Source organism: Leptonychotes weddellii, chromosome 8, assembly GCF_054177405.1.
Source record: "Leptonychotes weddellii isolate Sample4059 chromosome 8, ASM5417740v2, whole genome shotgun sequence".
Lineage (NCBI taxonomy): Eukaryota > Metazoa > Chordata > Mammalia > Carnivora > Phocidae > Leptonychotes > Leptonychotes weddellii.
Window position 1 is genome coordinate 25,276,931 of NC_138376.1, and position 21,999 is coordinate 25,298,929.

Consider the following 21,999-nt stretch of genomic DNA (forward strand, 5'->3'; position numbering starts at 1 on the left):
GTAAGTCACTTAACTGCTCTGAGCCTGTTTCATTGTTGGCAGAAGAGCGGAGTAGCCCCTACCTCACAGTTTTGTTGGGAAGGTTAATGACAAAAAAGCGGTGGAAGCACCTAGTATGTAGTCAGTCCTCGGTCAGACACGGGAGCTGGCTGAACAAATGTGGGGAAGCTGAGACATGCTGCCCCCCGGAGAGTGGGTGGGAGGTCCCCATCTCCCCCAGCGCACACGTGCGCCCACACGCATTCTGACCCCCACATCTCCCCATTGGCATGGGGGGCTTCGCAGGGGGCATTGCAGAGGTCCGTGACTCTCTCCGAGAGAGACACCGCAAACAAGCCAACCTCTCTTCCACCCCGTCTGCTGCTGCAGAGCCAGGGTCCCGCGGTGGGGGCTGAAGTGCCCACCCTTTCCTGCACCCCTGCCGTCCCATCCCAGAGCCCCCCTCACAGAGATAGGGGCTCAGGGACACCCCCCCCCCGCCCCGTAAGAGGGTTAGCACCCTGGCCACTTCAGGCAGAAACCCTGATCTAGAGCAGAGCAAGAGGCCGTGGAGGATGCCGCCTTCTCTCCATTCTGAACAAGGGGAGACTCCCCCCGGCTCCAGTCCTGCTCCTCCCTTTCGGCCCCCACCTGGGAGCGGGGAGAGGATGAGGGCCATTCCAGCCCCTCCTTGGCCTTGATGGCTCACTGCCTCTCTCCCACAGCTTCTACCAATCAATGATCCTTTCCTTGTGGGCTCAGCTCAATGCTGCCTCCCCCAGGAAGCCTCCTTTAACACCCCCCCAGGCCACTGTGACCACAACCACTCTGAGCATTGGTGGCCTCAGGGATGTGCCACTCACTTGCTGCGCAGGCACTGGGGCTGTGCTGGTTCTCTCATATCTTTATTACCCATTCCCGGGAGCACCCCCGGCTCCCCAGTCAGGGGTGCGGACGTCTCCCAGCACCACGCCAAGCATGGTGCAGAATGGGTGGCAGGGAGCACGGACTGCGAGTGGCCTTGGCTAAGTCACTGCCATTCGGCTGACTCTGCTCTGGAAATTCTGGGGTCAGGGGCTGGGGTGGAGGGACGGCCTTCCCTGGGGAGCCGTGAACACTGAGGACAGCCCTGGCTCCTTCCGTCCTCCAGTGGACCGGGCACGTGAGCCGTCAGGCCCGAGGAGGAAGCACCCCCACCCTGGGGAGCCTTGGGCCCCAGAGAGCTCACTTAGATCCCGGGGAGCCGTGGGCTGCCCGCTCCCTGACCTTGGACTCTGATGCCAGCCGAGTGCCCTCTCCCTCGGCTCAGGCTCTGGCAGAGGTAGGGGCGGGCAGGAGGGAGGGTGAGCGAGGGCGAGTTTCAGGCCTAGGACCCGGCCTGCAGCCCTCAGATGGGGTGCACAAACTGGTAGACGAGGCGCTGGGAGATGTCCGGCTTCCGGATGATGCCCTTCTTGTAATACTGGCGGATGGAGCGGCTCAGCTTGTCGTAGTTCATGGCGGGCCGGTTCTTGCGGATGCCCCACAGCCGGGCCACCTGGGCGGAGTCCTCGATTTTGAAGATGCCTGGGGGGGGGGGCGGACAGAGAGAGCCAGCGGTGCAAGGTCGGGGGGGGCGGTGTCAGGAGGGCAAAAGACCAAAACCAACAGGTCAGACTCAAAAGGCCAAGGGGGCCAATGTCAGCAGGGAGCAAGTACCAGACTGGGGGGGCGCATAAGACCTAGTCCCAAGGTTGTGCTGAGGGTCAAAGGCATCCATGCAGAGTGCGTCACGGGGCCCAACAAAATGGCAAAGCTACCCTGGAGTCACCAAGGGTGAGCCCGTGCCCGTTAGTGGGCCTGGCCCCAGCTAGCCTCTGGTCCTGCCGCGGGGTTGGCCCACCGGACCCAGAAGCCCTGCAGGGCTCTGCACTGTGCCCACGGCCCACCCGTCAAGGTCGTCCCCACCCCCACCCCCGCCGCCTTCCCCGGCTGATGCCAAGCCTGAAAGAGCTCTTTGCAGGCCTCAGACATTAAGCCAGCACAGCCCTTTCTGGTAGGATCCATTCAGAGCAGGGGGTGGAAAGAGAGGATTTGGAGCCAGGCTGACCTGGGTTTGAAGCCTGGCTCTGCTACCTTTGGAAGCTGTCTGAGGCCCCTTTCTCTGATCGGTGGAGGGGGTGGTGGCGACTACCATTTGTTGAGTGGTGACAGAGAGCTTACAGTGGAGCCTGGAGGAGCTGCCCCTTGCGAGGAACTATTACACTGTTAACACCCCAGTTCTCCTGGCAAACCCAGGCCAGCACACCCTCTCCAGGAAGCCTTCCCAGATCACCGTGCCCTCCCTGATCTCTTTTCCCTCGAAGTCTACCATGGAACCATCTCCCTGAGGACCGGCTCGCATTAAGTCTCAAATATACACGAGGCTTACAGCCCCTTATGCAGGAACTTCGCTCCACTCCCTCTAGCCCCGCTCGTCCTTCCCATTCAGCCCAAGTCACCGCCCCCGTGAAGTCCTCCTGGACCAAGACTCAGCTGCCCCCACCGCCCCGTCGCAGCCCCGACATGCTCTGTAGGCCAGCTCCTTTCACTACTAGCTCTCCCATAACACTGCAGGTCCCTCAAGGATGGGGTGCAGCTGAATCCTCCCTAGACCACTGGGACACTAATTCTCCGTAAATGTTTCCTGGGCAAGTGTGGACAGAGGTACTCAATGAAGGATTGTTGGATGAATGGATCCAGTCCATTTTATAGATAAGAAGACTGAGGTCCCGGTACCCGTAGCTACAGATGACAGGATGGGGCCTAAAACCCAGGTTTCTTGATTCTGAGTGTTTTCCAACACACACACACACACACACACACACACACACACACACCCCATCTAGTCCTGTCCAGTGAGGTAACCACTCGCCACATGTGGCCTTGAGCACTTGAAATCTGGCAAATCCGAATTGAGATGGGCTGTGAGTGTAAAGTACACACCAGATTTTGAAGACTTAGTAAGAATATCTCATTAATAATTTTATATTGATTATATGTTGAAATTTTAATAAGTTATAATATTAGGTTAAAGAAAAGTATTATTAAAATTAAATTCACCTGCTTAAACATTTTTATAATGTGGTTACTGGGAAGTCTAATACTGCCTATGTGGCTCGAATGAGGTTTCTCACTGGACCCCAGCGGTCTCCCTGGTGAAGCTACAATGTGTTGCAGGCAAAGACTGTGTCCAATTCTCAGCCCAGTTTGAAGCCCTTAGTATGTCCCGGGCACTGTGTGGAGCCGGGTGTCCTAAATAAGACAGAGCTCGGCCGGGAGGCAGATGCGGACACGAGCGTACACAGACCCCCGGCCAGGCCAGTGATGGCCCGGTGTCTGGCATTCAGGGCAAAGGTGGGGGCGGCTCCCCTCTGCCCATCCCCCAGCCTTCCCCTGTGCCTGGCACCTGCTGGAGGCCAGCAGGGCCCCCGCCAGCCCCCCGTGAGGCCTGTTCCCCTCGTGGTCCCCCACAGCCCCCCGCCCCCCCGCTCACCCTTCTCCTTGTTGAGCCACCGGATGAAGCGGCCGTAGCTGTGGGGTTTGAGCAGCAGCTCCTTGAGGAACTGCCATAGGTGGATGGGCTGCCCGGAGCAGGATGAGTCCACCTCGCTGTCGGTCCAGCTGTCCTCGCTGGTGGAGGCTGGGCAGCCAGGGAGGGTGGCAGTGAGTGGGGGGGCCCCCTGCTTCAGGGGCAGCCATCCCTCAAACCCGGCCCCCAGGCCCCTGGCCCCTCCCTGCCTGCCCTGGCTCACCGCAATAGTGGACGGTCCCGGGGGAAGTCCTCTCTTTCATCCAGGCCGCTGCAGGGCAGGGAGAGAAGGCTGGAGACCCAGGGCAGACCCCAAGGGTGGAGGAGGGGGTTTGGGTGGGACTGTGGGGCCACAGAAACTGCCCCCTGTGGCCAAGCAAGGGGGCATGGAGGCAGCCAGCTTCTGCCCTCATCACCACCTGGCTCTTAGCCGGGCACGGGCTGCTCCTACCCTTGCCTGCCACTGGGCTGGGGCGGGACACTGGTCCCTACTGGTCATACGAGTGGGTCCCGTGCCTAAGGGCAGGGGCCGTGACTCACGGAGCAAGCACTGCCTCTTCCAAAGCCCGTGGGGCACACAGTGGGATGGGAGACGATTTAAATGATTTACACGTTAAGGGGTTGGCACACAGCCATTAGCAATAGGGCGGCTGTAGAGATGCTGAAGGGGGAACAAGATCCAAGATACACCAAGAGCAGAACAGTGTGATACTCCGGTGCTATTCATGTTAAAAGGGGTGAAAACCACACATGTATAGTTGCTTGCTGTGTGCATAGACTCTCCCCAGCAACGTGCCCAAGAAACTGGTAACTGTGGTCGCCTCTAGGGAGGGGGACTGGGGGTCAGGACTGAGCGGGGAAATTACTTTTCATGGTACTATTTTTCACTATGGTCTTTTAAAATATTTTATTTATTTATTTGACAGAGAGAGCACAAGCAGGGGGAGTGGCAGGCAGAGGGAGAGGGAGAAGCCCGCTCCTCATGGAGCAGGGAGCCCGATGCGGGGCTTGATCCCAAGACCCTGGGATCATGACCTGAGCCGAAGGCAGATGCTTAACCGACTCAGCCACCCAGGCGCCCCCTCACTATGGTCTTTTTGGAAATCATGCACATGTATTACCTCATTACTTCTTTAATGAGAAACAACACAAAACAAACAAATGAAATAAAAAAAGGACAAAGGAGGACCTCATAGTACCCACGGTTGCCATCAGCTGTGCTGGCCGCGTCCCCAGAGTGGAACTCCTACATTTTAACTTCCCCCATGCCCTGCCCTAAGTTCTGTGGGCTTGACCGGGGCTGGGAGTGGGCTGGGGCTGGCGAGTTCGCCCAGGATCCCGTGGGGCTGAGATTTAGAATAGAGCCCAGACTGGGAGCAAGCAGCTGCCGGCTCAGCACAGAACAAGCCTGCCTGGTGTCCTGGTCCGACCGCCCACCGCCCTCGGTGTCCCGGGCCTGGAGCTTGGAAGGTGCTGCTCTCCCAGGCCATGCCCCACCTGATTTCCAGATGTCCAGGTGCGCATGCAGCACGTCGCCACCCAGAGGGGAGCGCTGCCGGAACTGTTCCTCCGACATGGCGCACAGCTCCTTGCCCCCCAGCTCCTGGAAGGCTTTGCCCACGGGCGGCAGCCGGTACTGGTGCTCTGTCCACAGGAGCCACTTCTGCACGTTGCCAGGGCTCCAGTCCACGGGGTCTGGGCAAGAGACACTCCCTCAGTTCCACGGGCCTCTCGTGGGGCGCCCCTGGGAACTGGAAGCAGCTTGTGGCCGGGACCTGGCCGGGTGAGAACAGGCCAGGCCAGACAGGGCCTGAGGGGCTCTGCGGAGGGGGCACCTGAGAAAAGACGGGGGTGTGAGGGAGGAGCCAGGGCCCTAGAAACAAACTTGGCAAGGTAGCCTGGGGCCTCCACACCCTCCACCTCACCCAGATCTCAGGTCCCCCGACCCCTCCAGTCCCTCCAAGGGGCCTTTCAGGAGGCCCCAGCCCTGGAGGAGAGAGTGACATTAAACCAGACACCCGAGCTTCTCTCTCAGCTGACTCTTGCTGTCCCCAAACCCTTCAAGGGTTCCCTTCAAGGAACCAGAAAAAAAACAATACAACTAGGGAGGAGCCCTACAGCCCCAGCCCGCACCATGTTTTACAGATGAGGAAACTGAGGCATAGAGCGTTCTAGCCCCTTGTCCAACACCCAACAAAGGGCTGCTCAGTGCATCTGCACTGAATGAGTGAATGGCAGGGAATCGAGCGATCAGGGGGCAGCTATAGGCCTCAGAGGTCAGGAAGAGAGTCACTGGACATCACTGGATGTCCCCCTGGGGAGCTGCTCTGGGCTGAGCCTGGCAGGGCACAAGGGGGGAGGCCAGGCTGATGGGCATGGTCACAACGGGGCCTCCAAGTGAACGCTGTGGTCTAAGCTGGTGCCCCAGCTGGGTGACCTGCAGGCTGGGCTGCCCCCATTTAATAAACCCATTTTCCTTTCCAGGGTCAAAGCAATTTGTTTCTGTCCCCATTGTTCAGAGGGCAGGCCCCTCCCTGGCCCGGTGTGGGAGAGGAGGCACCATGGGAACATGTCCGGGGTGGGGACTGGCAGGGGCATTGGGTAACTGCAGGACTGGGGCAGGGCAGACCTGCCTGGGCCGGGGAGCAGGGGCACACCAGCTGGGATGGTTGCGGGGAGGCGTGGGGCCTCAGCGACTCCAAGGAGGAGGGGCTGGGCCTGACGGATGCCTGAAGACTTTTTGTGTGAAAGCAGCACGAGACTGAGATGCTCAAATGCCAGGACCCAGCATCCAAGGAGATGCGTCAGGCCCGCCCAAAGCTGGAGAGACGATGCGGGAACAGGAGGCCTGGCAGCCTCTCAGCCCACAGCGGCCGCACCATAACCACACTTTCCAGTTCCTGGCAGACACACAGGTGCCTAGACTCCTAATGCCCCCTCCTCATCAGAGCCCCCATCACCACCGGGCCAGTGATACACTTACCTACGTATCTCTGATCCGTTTCCCTCACTGTGACGTCAGCTTCATGAAGAAAGGGGCTTTTGGGTGGTGTTCACCACTCAATTCCCCTGTGCTAGAACAGGGCCTGGCATATTAAGAAGTTACTGTTTATTGAGCATCTACTATGTACAAGGTGCCATCCCAGGAGCTGGGGATGTAACAGTGAACACAGCAAGCGGAAATCCCTGCCCTTGGGGTGTGTACATTCCAGCGGGGGAGACACAGCAAATATGATAAATCAATAAAATACACAGGGTGTCAGTACCTGTGATGCGAGAAAGAAAGCAGGGAGGAGGAGTAAGAGGTGGGGGTATGGACAGTAATTTCAATAGAGGCGTCAGGGAAAAAACATCAAAACAGTGCCATTTGAGTCAAGATCTGAAGGAGGCGAGGGGTGAGCCAAGTAAAGATTTGGGGGAAGAGCATTTTAGATCAAGAGACCAGGAGATGCAAAGGTCCTGAGGTATGAGTGTTGCGGGAGCAGCGATGAGCAGGTGTGGCTGGAGCCGAGTAAATGAGGAGAGCGTGGAGGTGAGTCCAAGGGGAGGTCGTGGGCCGGATGGTGTGTAGCTCGGATTCACTGCCTGCAGTAGTCAGGGCACAGAGAGGGTCGAAACCTTCCCAGGCGTACGGCTGCTACATGCTATGGGCTGACTGTATGTGCAGAATCACCAGCATCCCTGGGGCTGCTGAGGCTGGGCGGGGGGTGGCCGGAGTGCCGCAGGGAGCACCCTCGCCCCCGCTCGTGACCTCAGCTCTGCTTGTGCCCCACCTTACAGAGGTGGGCCCGCGGAAGGGCTCACCTGCAGTGATGTTGAGCAGCTTACAGGCCGTCTCGATGTCCTTAAGCACCTCGCCCACCACCATGGACTGCACCTGCTCCAGGGAGTGCTCCTCCAGCGTCAGCCCACCCGGTGACAAGTCCAGGCTGCCCCCGGGCGCTTGGCTGTCGATGACCGGGCACTGCTCAGGCTCCTCAGATGGTTCCTCCTGAGCGCTGGCCCCGGGGCCCTTGGCGGCCCAGCCACTGTCCTCAGAGCACAGCATGTCAAAGTAGGAGAGGTAGAAGGCAGACAGGCCCTGCTCAGGCGTGGCAGGTGGGCTGGGGCTCCAGTCCCGTCTCTCGGGCCCCACCGCCCCTGCGGCCACCTTTTCCAGGCCCGTCCGCAGCACAGTGTCGGGGGGCGGCAGGAGGCGGCTGGGGGACACGCTGCTCAGGCCGGGGCTGGCGCTGCCCATGCTGCCGTCGCTTGGGCTGGTGGCTGTGTCTACGGAAATAAGAGAGCATGGAGAATCAGGTTCTGGCAGCTTCCCCGTCCCCCTGGGGGCCACTAAGCTGGTTATGGGGATGAGGGGCTCAGTGGGCAGTGGCTGGGCCTGGGAGAGTTGGGGCTTCCGGGTCATTGGGCAGTTAGGACAGGGCTGGGCAGATAGGCTTCTGGCTGGGAAAGACAGTGAGGTATAAACGGACAACTCCCTCACTCCCCAAGGAAGCCAGGTTGGCTGAAAGCAGCAAATCTTTACACATGTGGCGTGCTTAAAACAACCTTCTGAGGTTCTTGACCTCACTGAATCCTCACCATGGAAGGCACGATTAGACCCATTTGGTAGTTGAGCAAACTTGAGGCCTGTGGACAAGGAGTCTTTAATGTCCGGGCCTCTGTCCCTGGGCCAGCCCATGCCCAGATCCCAGTCCACTGCCCTGTGAAGGAAGTTCCTTCTGAGAGCTAACCTCTATCTTTCTTGCTGTAGCAGAGCTTGTTTTCTTTTATTCTTCCCTTAAAGAGGGTAGGGAAGGGAAAAGGTCACCGTCACCTTCACCTCCAGGTGAAGGAAGAAAGGAGCAAGTGAGGGGTGTGACAGGGTAGAATCCCCTTACAAGTCAGGGAGGCAGACCCCCTTCCCCTCCAACAGGGTCATCTGGAGGGTATGAATAAATTTCCAGCTGAACACCGCTGAGGTAGTCACTGAACAATACCACACCGACTCAGGACTGGGTTTCTGGTCCTCATCCCACCTCATCCTCCCCCAAAATGCTGCCCCAGCCCCTCTCAGCTCCCAGGGCCTCTCTCATTTCCGCTAGCTGGTGCGCAGACCTACAGGCCCAGCATGGGGCAGGGAGGGGAAGGGGGGAGGGGAAGGGGAGGGGGGATGCTAGTGTGGGGGCAGAGTGGGAGTGGGGGAGGACGAGATCAGGGGGTGGTGAGAAGGCCCAAGCTCTGGGGAATGACAGAGGCCCCCAGCGACTCAGACACCCACTCCTCCCGCTGCCCCAAGGCCCCCCAGGGGGCACCATTTGGCCTCAACACACAGAGCCAGAGGCCTCTTTCCCCATCAGTCATGCAGGCTCTGCTTTGCCTCTGGGCCCTTTCTCTCTGAAACCCATATTGGAGTAGGCAGCTTGGGTGAGTCAGGGACTCAGGAGATGTACATACACCAAGACACTCGGCTTTCTGGGCTGTTCCTGTGATCTGTGGGCCCTGGACTCAAGTCCTGGTGGAAGATTATCAACATATACATGCCCCCAATAAAATCAGCATGGAGAAAAGGAACAGATAAACCTGTTAAGGCAAGTTAACGTGTGTTCATAAAGCCGTGTTTCTCACAATGTGGTGCCTGGACCAGCAGCAGCACCTGGGAACTTGGTAAAAATGCAAATTCTCAGGCCCGCCTCAGAGCTACTGATTCAGAAGCTCGGGGAATCCCCGCAGTGCATTTCAACAGGCCTTGGGGGTGATTCTACACTTGTTCACATTTGAGAATTGCTGCTTTAAAGGCATCCGGCCAGTAAGAGGGAGAGGCTTTAATCAAAGGACTGGTAGGCTCTCCTGGGGGCATTTACTGTGCCACGCTGGGACAGGGAGTGGAGCTCCCTGCCCATTACGAGTCACCCCGTGGGACTGACCCGCTTAGCCTCGGTGTGCATTTGCCCTAAAGAGCCCAGTTGGGAAGATACTTCTGGCTTCTTGGGGGCTCCAGCTAGCCCATTCCACACCTTCAAATATCTCAGCACATGGCGATTTTCTCTCTGGATAGCAGTTTGGTGAATGGAGCCCAACTGGGATTTCAACCCCCTCTTCTCCCCTCCCTTGTGCAGTATCCAACCTTCCCAACTGTACATGGCAGCCGTGTAGTTTCCTGTGGTGGAGAGAATGCCAGCAAGAGAGCATGGTGTTCCCTTTGATTTAGACTCTCCCTTTCAAGGGCTCCTTTAAGTGACAAGGAAGGAAAGGTCAGGGTGGGGTGGGGTGAGCAGGGAAGGAGGGGGACTGGGGTTGCGGGGGACAGAGGGCAGGCCTGGAATCATTTCAAGGCCTTCTGTGCAAACACACATGTGTGCTGTGGGCCCAACATTATTTACCCAGGCAGCACCAACAGCCCGCTCTGCTCCTGGGTCCCCACCCGGACCTGTGCCCACGCCCTACCCCCTAGGAGGCCCCACCCCTGGAGAGCACCTCTTGGCTCCCCACCCCTCCCTCATCACCCCTACTTGCCTCCCGCCCCATCCACGTCCCCAGAACTCCCATGCCTGCCACGTTAGGACAGTCTCTGCCAGCACCCTGGGCCATATGCCAGGAAGACGGAAGCTTTTCCAAGAAGCAGGAGAACTCGCTTCCCTCATGGCCCTTCTGTTTGCTTGGCCACAGCCACAGGTCGGATGGGAGGCAGCTGCTGTGTTTTGGGGCACCGTGGCATGAGGGGTCAGTGAGGATGAAGGGGCAGGGCAGCATTTGCTGGACAGGGACTTGACGACACGGCCCTGATACATTGAGTGAGCGCCCCTTGCATCCATCCCTCCCTGGAGAGAGGCAGCCCAGGCCTTATTCTCATTCCTATTCCGTGGACAGGGAAGTGAAGGTGCAGAGAGCTAAGTGATTTGCATCCAGGTCTTCGGACTCCTGGCCCAAGGCTCCTTCAGGGGCAGAGAATTCCCACCTCCTCCCCACCGCACATTCCAGCTCCCCCCTCACTTTGCACCTAAATGCCAAGAAACCTGCTCACAACCAAGGTTTGGTCCCAGCTCCTGACACCTCCCTGGTGAAAAATAAGTTAATAATTAACCATGCGGTGGGAAGAAAGATCTGACTGTCCGCAAGTGGGGAGGTGGTGGGGAATGCTCTGATCCCAGCAGCCCAGATCTGTGGGGATCTTGGTTTACTGGTCAGGGAGCCCAGCCTGTAACTCTAGTGTCTCCTCCAGGCTCCGGGGTCAGACTCGGAGGGAAGAGAGAACTGCTCAGCGAGCACCTTCTATACCCCGAGCATTCATGTCCATTATCTCCCTTACTGCCCACAACTCCGGGGGATGTGGGTTCGAGAGTCCCGGGTTATAGATGTGGACAGTGAGGTTCAGAGATCTTATGCAGCTTGCTAGAAGTCCCCAGCCGGCCACATGCAGGCTCTGTTCATTGTGCCACACTCCCTCTGAGGCTTCTGCTCTGGCCGGTCCATTTTCCCAGAGTCCTGCCATCCTCCTGATTGGGCCACTTGATCCTCCAAAGTCCATTCCCATCCCACTGTCAAGCTCATTTCCTTTCAACACTCCTTCATCAGGCACCCCTGGGCTCAAGAACCTCCCATGGCTCCCTATGGCCTGCCTTGCATAATTCCAATGACTGGTACCCACCTCGGAGCCTACCTCCTACCCAGCCCAGATTATCAGAGTTGGAAGGGACCATACATTACGTGATCATTTTGTAGATCACCTATGGGGAAGGGATTCATTTGCTGGTCAGTGGCAGGGTCCGGACCAGAACCAGGGATCGATCGACATGGTAACCATATCCAGGCTCTAATGACAATGGCATTTCTCCCCTGGCCCCAGTGCTGTGGGCACAACATGGCCATTTTCTCTTGTGCTGCCATCCCCCTGCCCAATATGCCCCTTCCTTCTCATCGAAATTCAGCCCAAAGCCCTCCGCCCCCAGGAAGCCCTCCCCAACAGGTTCCTCCTCTGACTTCCCAGTTCTCCCCAACTGTGCCATGCAATTCAGCCATGATTATGTTCTCAGGTGGGTGATCGTTCTCCCGAGAAGACAGGTGTGCATTGGGGAAAATGACGTTCAGAGAGTGGCAAGGATGTGCCCACAGTCACGGCAGAGCTCGGACCAAACTGGGGACCTGCTGACCCTCAGGCCATGGCCCCATAGGCCTAGGGTCCTGGGACAAGCCCTGTGTTTGCCAGATCCACATCCTTAGGACGGCAGGCCCGGCCCTCCCACCAGCCTCTGCTGGGCCCGAGATGCTGCCCGTCTCCCGAGTGATGCTTCCAGCTCCCAAACCTCGAGTTGATCTTTTCTGGATTAAACCACATGTCTGGAATAAGGCTCAGCATGTCCTGGCTCCTTTCTGCCCCAGAGGCTCTGGCTCAGACTCCAGACAAAGAAAGTTTGGTAACAGCTGGTGGAGGCCAAGGCCCAGATACAGGGCCAGATCAGTGGGGCAGTGGCCGGACGGATTAGCCCCTTCTCCCAGCCGCTCCCACTCCCTCGGGAAGGCAGATCAAGGAGAGAGGGCAGAGAGACCCAGAGTCAGAGATTTGTAGCAGCTGTTTCCTACCACTGCCCAGTCTGTGACCCTGCAACTCCTCTGCCCAAGCCTATCTCCCACATCCTGCTCAGTCCCGGCTCCCAGATCTTACTCCGGCGAGGGACTGTGGGTGGGACAAATGTTCTTGAGCCCCTACCTCAATCCTGAGATCCGACCTCAGTCTGCCCAGAGCCCAGGACCCTGGCTGCAGACCCCAGTGTGAGGAGCACCGAGGGAGAGTGGGTGGGGCAGGGGGTGACAGTGCCTACCACTGAGCTGAGGTGACCTTTCTCCACCAAGTGGGGCAGACCTACTCAGGCTTGCCCACTGTCCTGGCCATCAGCCCCTCTCCCGCCAGGCAAGGGCGTCCTTTAATTGGGGAGCCAGGGGACTGTGGGGGTGTGACTAGGGCCTGACCAGGAGGCATGCAGGGTGGGTAGGGGCACATGGACCGGCCCCCCAGTCAGCCGGTCAGCACCTTGGAGAGAAGCCGGACTGCCCAGGCCGCAGGGAGTCTGGGGCCAGTGCCCATGACCTGCCTGAGCAACGTGTTTGGCTTCTCTGAACCCTCCCCGCCTCGGGATCCAGTCTCTCCCCTCTATCTTCTCACTCTTCCACTCCTCCTCCTGTCCCCTCACTTCTCCTGCCATGCTCCTGCCCTCCATGGAACCCCAGCTCCCTTGCCCTTTGAAACTGCTCTTCAAACAAGCTAGAGCCAAGAAAAGACCCAGCCTCCTCCTTACTGACCACCCCATTGTCCAGAGTGCCGCCTCTCTGCATGTGACAGGCCACCTTCCTACCCAGGAAGGTGTCCCAGGCTTGCCACCTCCTGGCAGCCCCAGCCTTCCTCAAGCACCCCGTTGTGCTCCTCCCCACGCACCTACTGCCCCTGGGGTCTCCAAGGGCAGAAAGAAGGGAGGTGGGTCCCTGGGGGATGGCAGGAGGAGGACTTGCCTCTCGGGCTCAGCGTGAGAACAGGGGAGGCAGGTTTCTTCTAGGCCTCCTGGCTTTCTTCCACCTCCTCAGATCCCAGGCCCGTGCAGGCCACGGGCTTTACTTTCCCAGGAGCCCTGCTCTCTGGGAGGTTCGGCTTGAGGAGCCAGTCAGTGGGCCCAGGAGGTGTGTATGGAGAACAGGGGGTGGGGGTGAGGCTCTAGGAATCAGGTACCACTGGCGTCCAGACACGCAGCCTCGCTGACATGGCTCGCGACCCTGTCTGAGACAAGGTGAAGGCCAGCTAAGTGAACTGCTTCGTGGGGCTCTCGCAGCCATCCCATGGGGAAGCCACTATCCCTCCCACCTGACAGACACAGGTGCCGTGGTGACTGCACACTTCTCTCTGCACGTGGTGCTGGGACTTGGCCCCTCTCAGCCCCTAGAGTCTCCCCGGCTGCCCACACCTATCACCTCTGCTGAGGCCACCCGCTGACCCAGCCCCCTAGAAAGGGGCTCTGGGTGGTGGGGAGGCCTGCAGCCTGGAGGGCAGGAACCCACCTCAGCCCCAAGCTCTCCTCTGTATTTGAGTTTGCTCCAAAGGTGGAGGGGGATGTGTGGCCTGGGAAGAACCAGAGGCCTCAGCATCTGGAGATGTGGGTCCCTGTTCTGCTCTGTTGGCGCTGTATGTGAGGCCCTGGGCAGCGCCTGGGGCCCTCTTCTGTTCTCAGGGCTTTTCTAACCCAGACACTGTCTGGATTCTATGATCCATGCTCTCATCTTGCCCCTCAGCCTGGCTTGGAAGGAGGATGGTGGAGAAATAGAGGTGGACACCAGGGACTCCCCTGGCGAGCAGAAACATAATTCGTTGCGGACATTTGGGCAGAATAAGGGGCGTGGCTGTGTCTCCCACTGCCTCCCTCCTCTGGAGCTGCTGTCCCGAGCCTCTGAGAGACTTGGTCCCGTCTTCTGACCAAGCAGGGACCCTGCCAGGCTGCCTCACAGATCGCCTGCCAGGTGGGGTCCCACCCCAGCAGCATCCCCTCCCCACTTTACGCAGGCAGCCAAGACCCCAGCCCAGACAAGTCTGGGGCTTGGAGCCAGTGATGCTAGGGTGGTTGGTCAGGCCACGGCCCCAGTTTCCAGCCTTGTCAAGTTCAAATCTTGCCTGACTTTCAGGGCTTTACCGAAACTCCAAATCACGTCTTCATTCAGCCCCTCATTGAGCACATGCCTGGTGTAAATGAATTTCATGTCCCGGCACCCCATCAAGCTCCTTTGCCCTCACTCGGGGTCCCCACACTCCCGCCCCGGCTGGGCAGCCGTGGGCAGCCAGGCCCCTGGGGGCGCGAGGACACAGGGCTGCACCCGGCTTCTGCCCATGGCACTGTGGTTCGTCCTCGCAGCCTCCTTGTCGGTGACACAGGGACCCAAAGATGACTGTGTCTCTAGGGTTTGGCAGGACAGACTTTGTAGTCTCCCAGAGGTGTGTGCACACACTTGTTCCCTTCCTCTCTGGTCTCACGTGCCTCGACAGCTGCCCCCAGGCCAGGTGCAGCGTTGGAAAGGCAGCTTCCCAAACTTGGGCTGGGGAATCTCTAAAATCTTGACAGGGCTGAGGGAGAAAATGCCTTGAGCCCTAATCACGGGGCCAGGGAGCACACCTTGAGGCTTGGAGGGGGTGTTTCAGGACAAAGGGAAGGCACTCCAACATTGCAGAAAAGGATCAAAGTCCAGAATGAATTGTCCTGAGAGGTTAAGAACAGACATTGCTCCAAAAAGGGGGTTTAAATGGGCGGGGAGTTAGGGGGTTACTGGGACCCATCCCCATCTGTGAAGTGTAAGCAGGGACACATGGTCCTCCTGCCCTAGAGCCCAGGAAGGGGATGTGGGAGTCCGAGGCGGGACAATCTGGCTGCCCAAGAGCGGAGAGACCTAGGCCCCCACCCATGTCACTAGTCCCAGGTGCTGAGACCCTAGCTGGGCAGTCACCCTCAGACCCCTCTCCTGAATCCCAGAGCTGGAGGGAGGAGGCAGGGCTCCTCAGTTCTGGTGGTGGCCAGAGAGACCTCACTGTCCCTTGCTAAGGTCCTGGGTGGGCTCTGGTCTGTCTGGTTCCCAGCAGAGTCACACTCAGGGCCCTGGCAGGGGAGGAGAGGTCAGGAGGGATGAGGAGGCTCACCCGCCCCCAGTCTGGAGGCCCCACCCAGCTGCCAAAAGGTGGGAGAGGAGAATCTGGCAGGGGGCACCTCCTGAGCTGGGAGCATGCAAACGAGGCAGGGGAAGGAGCCCAGCATTAAATGTCAGGAAGAGCCCAGGGCAACTCGGCTTGTGCAAAGTTTGCTTTGGGAAGAGTTGTTCTACCTGACAGGCTGCTCCCTTGGCTGGGGGTGCAGGGTGGGGCGAAGAATGGGATGGGGGTGGGGTGGGGGCAGGGGGAGGGTCCCAGACCAGGTTTGAGCCCCATCTCCTTGCTCTCTAGCTCTGGGACTGGTGTAAGTGACTTGGCTTCCTTGGAGACTCAGTGATCCTGTCTATTAAATGGGCTGTCAAGAGCATGCCTTAAGGGGTTATGAAGATTAAGGGCAGGGTGGATGAAAATTCCTTGTGAATTGAGATGGGCTGAACATTCAGGAAGGCACCTGGGAGCAGGTGAGGGGATGGGGCAGGAAGAGGGGAGGGGAAGGTATTGGGGTGAAGAATGAGGGGAACAAAGGTAGAAGTAGGTGGTGATGGTGGAAGGAGTCTGGGGAAGAGTTGAGGTTGGCGGTGAGGGGGGCCGGGCCCTACCTGAGGTCATCCTGCTCTCTAGCCCAGTCCAGAGCAGCTGCTGGCCTCACTCATCCCTCCCTGGCCTCTAGGAGGAGCCAGAGCCAGGAGACAGTCTAGGGGACAAGGCTGGGAAAGCACACATCTTAGAGCGCTGGCAAATCCAGCCGGCTAGCCTGCCCCCCACCAACTCCTATACAGCCTGCAAAACCCAACTCAGAGGGTCCCTTCCACGAAGCCTCCTTTAAACAGAGGAGGCCACCTTGTCTAAACTTCTCATTACACAGACAAGGAGCTACAAGTGCAGGGAGGAAAAGTGACTTGCCCAAGGTCACACACCGTGGGCCTTAAATCCATCTCTTCTAGCCCTCCACCCAGAGCATCTTTGTCCCTAGGTCAGTTTGAACCGACTTCCCCAGGTTACACTCAAGCTGCATCACGTCATTTAAGCACAAAATGGGCCTCTGTTTCAGGGCTATTAATGTTACATTCGCAATGACCTCAGTGGTAAAACATGGCTTCTCCTGGTTTTGTTCTACTTATTGCCAGCATCACAATTTCGGATCATCAATTGAGCACCTGCTGAGTGCCCACCCTATTCCCTCAGGCTTCGTGGACAGAGGAGTTCCCATCTCATTCAGAGAGGCCTTGTGAAAATCGAATGGTATCACATTTTATAATTGGTATTTTATAACAGGTAACTCACAATAAAGTCTAGCGGGGACTGAGTTTTTACCTCTGTGTCCCCCCATCGTGCCTGGAGCAGAGGAAATGATTGTCATTTCTCAAAGGGGAGGGTGGTTTCACCCCCTGAGAGAGCATCTCCTCCACACCTCAACCTCCCCAGGGGCCCTGAGGATGCTCCCTCCCCCCACATTTCTGTGAGTTGGGGGTGATGAGACCCTGCGTTGGGGAGTCCTTGGCTCCGGCCCCACCCCCAGCTGGGCTGGGCCCTGGCAGGGTCCCACCCTGGGCTGGGGAATCTCCTGCCCCTCCCATCCGCCACCTCAGGCGGGGGGAGCAGTTCAATGCCTGTTTGTTTTGTTACTCAGGGAACAGCTGGTGCTGGGGAGATGCAGCTTTATTGGGGGTTGCTGTGAAGCTGTTTATTGGGGAGGTGGGGGCAGGAAATGAGGCCTAGTCCCAGCGTTGGCCAAGGAAAAGGAGAAAGGCTGTTCCTGTCATACAGGGGACAGGCCACTTGAGGCCTGTGGCCTGGGTATGGGCCACTGGGTGGGTAAGGGGATCCGGGGCTGGTTCGGTGGGCCTGCCCGCTCCCCAACACGCACACCCAGGTAGATGCCCATGCACGGGTTCGCACACACCCGAGCCCGCACAAATGCATGCGCACACACAACGTTTGTCCAGCCTCAGGGGATTCCCCCAGACAGCCAGACCCTTCAGCTTTCCACCCTGTCATCACCACCAGCACTGCCCCTCCCCACAGGAGGCATCTGTTGAATCTTAGAAAGGAGCGTCTTCAAGGACTTCCCATTTCTCTCATAGTGCACCCGACTGGGGCCCCCAGGCCGTCGGCTCCCCTGGGTGCTCAACCCCGGGTGCTTTGCTCGGCAGCTCCCCAGACCACCAGGATCCTGGGCCCACCACTGCCCTGCCCCAACCCCTGGGCTCTGGGCCTGTCCCCCCTGCTCCAACCTGGAGCCTGGTCTGGAGGCTCCGGGCTTCAGCAAGCCCCCGCCAGCTGTGGTCGGGCCCCCAGCAGACCCTTCCCTTGGCAGAGCAGTGGCGGCCGGCGGAGCAGAAAGGTTGCCTGTGTTTTACTAGCCAAGCAGAACTGGCCATGTCTTGGGGGCTGAGGCTCTGCCCCTGCAGAGTGGCCTCCCTTCAGGCTGCATAGGCAGGGCTCAAGGTATGGCCTTGGGGGCTCCCGCGGGCTCTGCGGTCAGCCCAGGGAGACAGGTGGGCAGCCTGTGGAGGGACGGGCCCTTCTGAGGGTGAAGGATCCGGATCACAGGGCCAGGAATGCCTGGGAGATCAGTTCTGAGCTCGCAATCCATGCCTCCAAATCCTGCCTCCTGTCACCCACCTCCCCACAGCTGGGAGGGCGCAGCCCCCATGGCAAGGCGCTCTGGGTTCCCACCAGACTTACCTGTTAGCTGTCTCGTGCCCAGGGAGTCGTCCACCGCAGCGCCAACCTCGGGGGCCCAGGAGAAGGCGTCGGCAGTGCGGGCCACAGCTGGGTCTCAGCCAGGCATCTGGGGCAGGGGGCAGCGGGACCAGGGGCCAGCAGGGCTGGGGGCAGAGGTGGTACTCGGGTGGGCCGCTGGGGGCCTGGCCACCATCCAGGGGTGGCCCTCTGAGATCTCGGGGCCCTGTGCCCCGTAGGGAGCCCTTTGCCCCCAGCCCAGGGCCACCTGTTGGTACGGTGGCAAGACCTAGCTTGCGGGGCTTACACAGAGGCTGTGGTGGGCTCAGGGGGCCAGGTCTGAGGGGCAGTGTGGACACGGGCCGAGTGCAGGAATGTGTTTGGAGGAAGCCAAGCAGCCTCGAGATGAAGAGTTGGCCAGGCCTGATTTCCCATTATAAGTAATCCTTCCTTATTTACCTGAACAAATACGCTCCCTGCTTACCTCAGACCACAGGCGGGCTCCTGGTTAACCCTTGCAGGCCTCCCTCTCCTCAATGGGGGATCCACACGCTGGCAGCTAGAAAACCCATTCATTCATTCACTCATTCATTTGTTTATTCACTTACTCATGTTCATTAGCTGATGCATAGCTACTGAGCTTACAGTGTGGGCAAGTCACAGGGGATACATCTAGAGGGACGTGGGACAGGACACTAGGAGGGAGGAGCCAAGATTGGGGAACAGATAAGCAAGCTCAGTGGAAAGTCAGAGCCACCCATGCCTTAGTGGAGGGCTGTGGAAGCACCCAGCAAGGCAAGTCAGAGAGGGCTTCCTGGAGGAGGTGCGGTCTGGCTCTCCAGGCCAGGGATAGAGGGAACTTCAGAGAACCCTGTGGAAAAGGACCTGAGGCTTGCGGGGGGCCCCCCCACCCTGCGTGCAGGGCCCGTGCTCGCTGTGATGGATGCAGGCCCGTGATGCAGCGGTGCTCAGGAAGGACTGGTGGCTCACTCTCCCAGGCCCAGAGCGGGGCCGGCCAGCAGCAGCTAGCTCTCCAACAGTCCCTGAAGGATGGAGGCCATGAGGTACCCACGCTTGGCTCCTCCACCTCCATGAGTCCCAGGACGACCACACAGCTGACCTCTCGGCTTCCTCCCCGTCCTGCCAGGCGGGTTGAGGGATGTCCCCGGAGGGCAGGGCCTGGCTCTTCCTTTCTCTGGATCACCTCAGAAAGGCACCAAACCCCTGCTTCCCCCATCCTGTCAGATGAGGGCGTCTGAGATACTGTTCATTGCTGTTTTCTGACTTCAAGGAACCGAGTGGCTGCCCACAGTGAGAGTATTCTAGGGCTGCAGGAAGATTCCAAGGCCTTCAGCACTAGCCCCCTCACCTTAACTGATGCCCAGATTCTCCTACATCCGGTTGGACCTTTCACCCCGGAGAGCCCCGTGCTTGCCAGTTATGGTCACCGGCACCTTGGTGAGGCTGCGTTTCCATAGTCAGTCCCCAGAAAAAGTGGAAGTAGGGTGGGCCAGAGATAACACCAAGTCCTAAAATGGCTACCATCCCAGCCCTCCAGGGTCAATAAAAAGAAAGACCCCTGATGTCCCAGGCAGGACCTCCTCCAGAATGCCCTGCACACCCCACCCCCCTGCCTGGCAGGCCACTTTCCTCTCAGAATCCCATGCCCTTCTCAGCACTGCAACGCAGTGGTAATATTGGCCATTGCTCAGGGAGCACCTACTACGTGCTCGGCACTGTGGACACCCAGGAGATAAGGTATTCATCATCTGTTAAGTACTATAACATGGGTAAGTACAGGAGTACCCCCCAGAGGTGCTTTTTCAATGGACGAGGTGTCAGAGATAGATAGTCACCCCCAATGACCATTCTCCCGATTTCCTCAGTAAACAAGCCCCTAATTTTTAACTGGGAACTTGGCTACCTCGAATGAAGACTATCCTGACTCCTTTGCAGCCAGACTGTGGTGACCAAGTAGAAGTGTCGTGTGTCGGTTTCTAACAATATTTCTTAAAGGTAAACTGCCTTGTGTCATTTGCCCCCTTCTTCTTGATCCTGCCTCCATCTTGCTGCCCGGAATGCAGCTGTGATGGCTGGAATTCTGATTGCCATCTTGGACCATGATGACAAGCTAGTGGATCAGTGAGCTGGAACGAGCCCAGGTCTCGAGGACTGCATAAAACCTCCATACTGGCTCTGGACTGCCTGTCTCAGGAATTTTATGAGAGAAATAGACCTTATGCTTTTGTTAAGTGTGGTCTTTAATATTCAAAGCCAAGTCAGATCCTAGCTGAGACAGACAAGAAGATAGACAAGCAGATGAAGATAGTACACTCTTATAGCCAGAAATGATATCTCACTGCTGGGTGGCATTGAGAAGGCACCTGGTCATGCCACGAAAAACCTTGGCCTTGGGAAGGCTGCCCCTTGAATGCTGGGTATAGCCTTGCTCTGGGTGCATGGGAACACTTCATAGGTCTCTCCAGGGATGGGCGGATTTGAATGGGTGGACCAGGCTAAGCTGAGCTGAGGGTGGACCTGCCTAAGCCTAGAGTAGGTGCCTCTGGAAGCTGGGAAGCTCCAAGAGGGAACAAAGGAGGGGACTTTCCATCTGCTCAGCTGGGGCTCACGTGGGCTAAGGTGCTAAGAGGCTCCTGGGAGAGACATCAGTGGTGGGCTCAAGGCAGATTTGCTGCCCACCCAGGACACTCTGTTGGGTTCCAGGGGAAGGGAGGGCCAATTATAAACTATCTTAACCCATGAAGGGACTCTAGAAGACACACACCCCCTCAATACCTTGATCCATCCAGAATAGTGTTGTGACGTTATGTGCTCAGGATTTGACCCAAATGTACAACCAGGTTCCGTCACCTACCAGCTTCATGACCTGGGCCGAGTATCTGAAGCCTGCTGAACCCCCCGCTCCCCATCCCCAGAGAACTCTCAGAGCTGCTGTGGGAAGAGAGATAATATTGGTGAAAGTGTCCTGTGAACCGAGACACCCTGTCCTGATGCCTTGCTGGCCACCAACCACATGTCACCAGTCTGACGTGTGTCATCTAGCTCCGCATAGCAACCTCTCTAGGTAGATGTTACTATGCCCATTTTTAGGTAAAGAAATTGAGGCCAGAATGTTGAAAATGTCTTGCCCAAGGTCATGCTGGGAAGCAGACTCAAACTCAAATTTGGAGTTTCTTTGACTGTCCCGTGCCTGATAGGACACGGTTATTATCCCTTGTCCCCTCAGGGTCAAGTCCCAGGTTCCTGGCATGGGTCACTGGGTCCACTGGGCCACAGTCCAGCCCCCACCCCAGGCTGGTCTCCTCCTCGACCCTCCTCTGGCCAGCTCCCATCAGGTGAAATGTACCCTCTCTTCTTCTCCCTCCGTCCACATACCACCCATCCGTTGTGGGCACCCTCCAGACCTGGGGGCTGGCACACCACTCACATTGGCCTGATGTCACTTCTCCCTGGGACTTTTCTCTGACCCACCGCGATGGCATATTCTCTCTTGCACTGGGGTTTCTGAGCCCCGGCCCCAGTGAGGTATGCTGTGACAGCCCGCAAGACCAGCCCCAGCAGGAGCCTTTGCTGAGCGAACATCTGGATGAACCAGTAACATCCTTTGTCTGTTGTTCAGATGGATATGAGCTGAGTTTCTTCTTCTTGGGATTACTCCCCATCCTTCAAGCCCCATCTCAAGAGCAATCATCTCCACAAAGCTTTCTCGTGTTCCCTCCAGCCCTCGTAGACCCCCCATTTCCCATTTCTTTGTGCTCTCATGTCTCCCAGTGGTTCTTTTCTCCCTAAGCTTCTAACTCGTCTAGGGCAGGGACCCTGGAGCTGTGGCAGGACGGGAACCCGCACACAGATTATGAGCCCTCTCCCGGGGCGCTCCTGCCCGGCGCTCACCTATCACCCGTCCGAGAGGACAGTGCCCAATGGGGGCAGGGCCCATTTACTGGTGGGGTGCCGACGAGCCAGCTCAGGCCCCCTCTGGGCCTCCCTCACCTCCTCTGTGGAGTAGAGATAATACTCGCCGTGCTGACCTTGTGGACAGTGCACTGTGATGAGTGAATGTCAGCTGACAATGGGAGTTGGGAGTACTTTGGAAAGGGCAGTCGGTCTTGGT

The 21,999-nt window shown here is 58.2% G+C and overlaps 1 protein-coding gene across 1 annotated transcript; it reads right to left on the reverse strand.

The window, feature by feature from the left end:
• Window positions 1-863: 863 nt before the first annotated feature.
• SPDEF (SAM pointed domain containing ETS transcription factor) lies at window positions 864-18,260 on the reverse strand. The gene is made up of 6 exons (XM_006737057.3): window positions 17,871-18,260; window positions 7,334-7,798; window positions 5,027-5,224; window positions 3,753-3,800; window positions 3,494-3,640; window positions 864-1,545 (listed from the first exon to the last, which is right to left on the reverse strand). Exons 2-6 carry the CDS (start codon window positions 7,767-7,769, stop codon window positions 1,367-1,369), a joined length of 1,008 nt encoding a protein of 335 aa, XP_006737120.1. The 5' UTR covers window positions 7,770-7,798; window positions 17,871-18,260; the 3' UTR covers window positions 864-1,366.
• Window positions 18,261-21,999: the final 3,739 nt, after the last annotated feature.

Bases quoted from the DNA above. Each gene is read 5' to 3' on its own strand.
- SPDEF (XM_006737057.3), bottom strand. From the start codon at position 7,769: ATGGGCAGCGCCAGCCCCGGCCTGAGCAGCGTGTCCCCCAGCCGCCTC. The intron at 3,641-3,752 runs GTGAGCCAGGGC...CTGGCTGCCCAG, and splicing joins CGGGACCGTCCACTATTGCG to CCTCCACCAGCGAGGACAGC. The intron at 1,546-3,493 runs GTGAGCGGGGGG...CCCCCCCCCCAG, and splicing joins GTGGCTCAACAAGGAGAAGG to GCATCTTCAAAATCGAGGAC.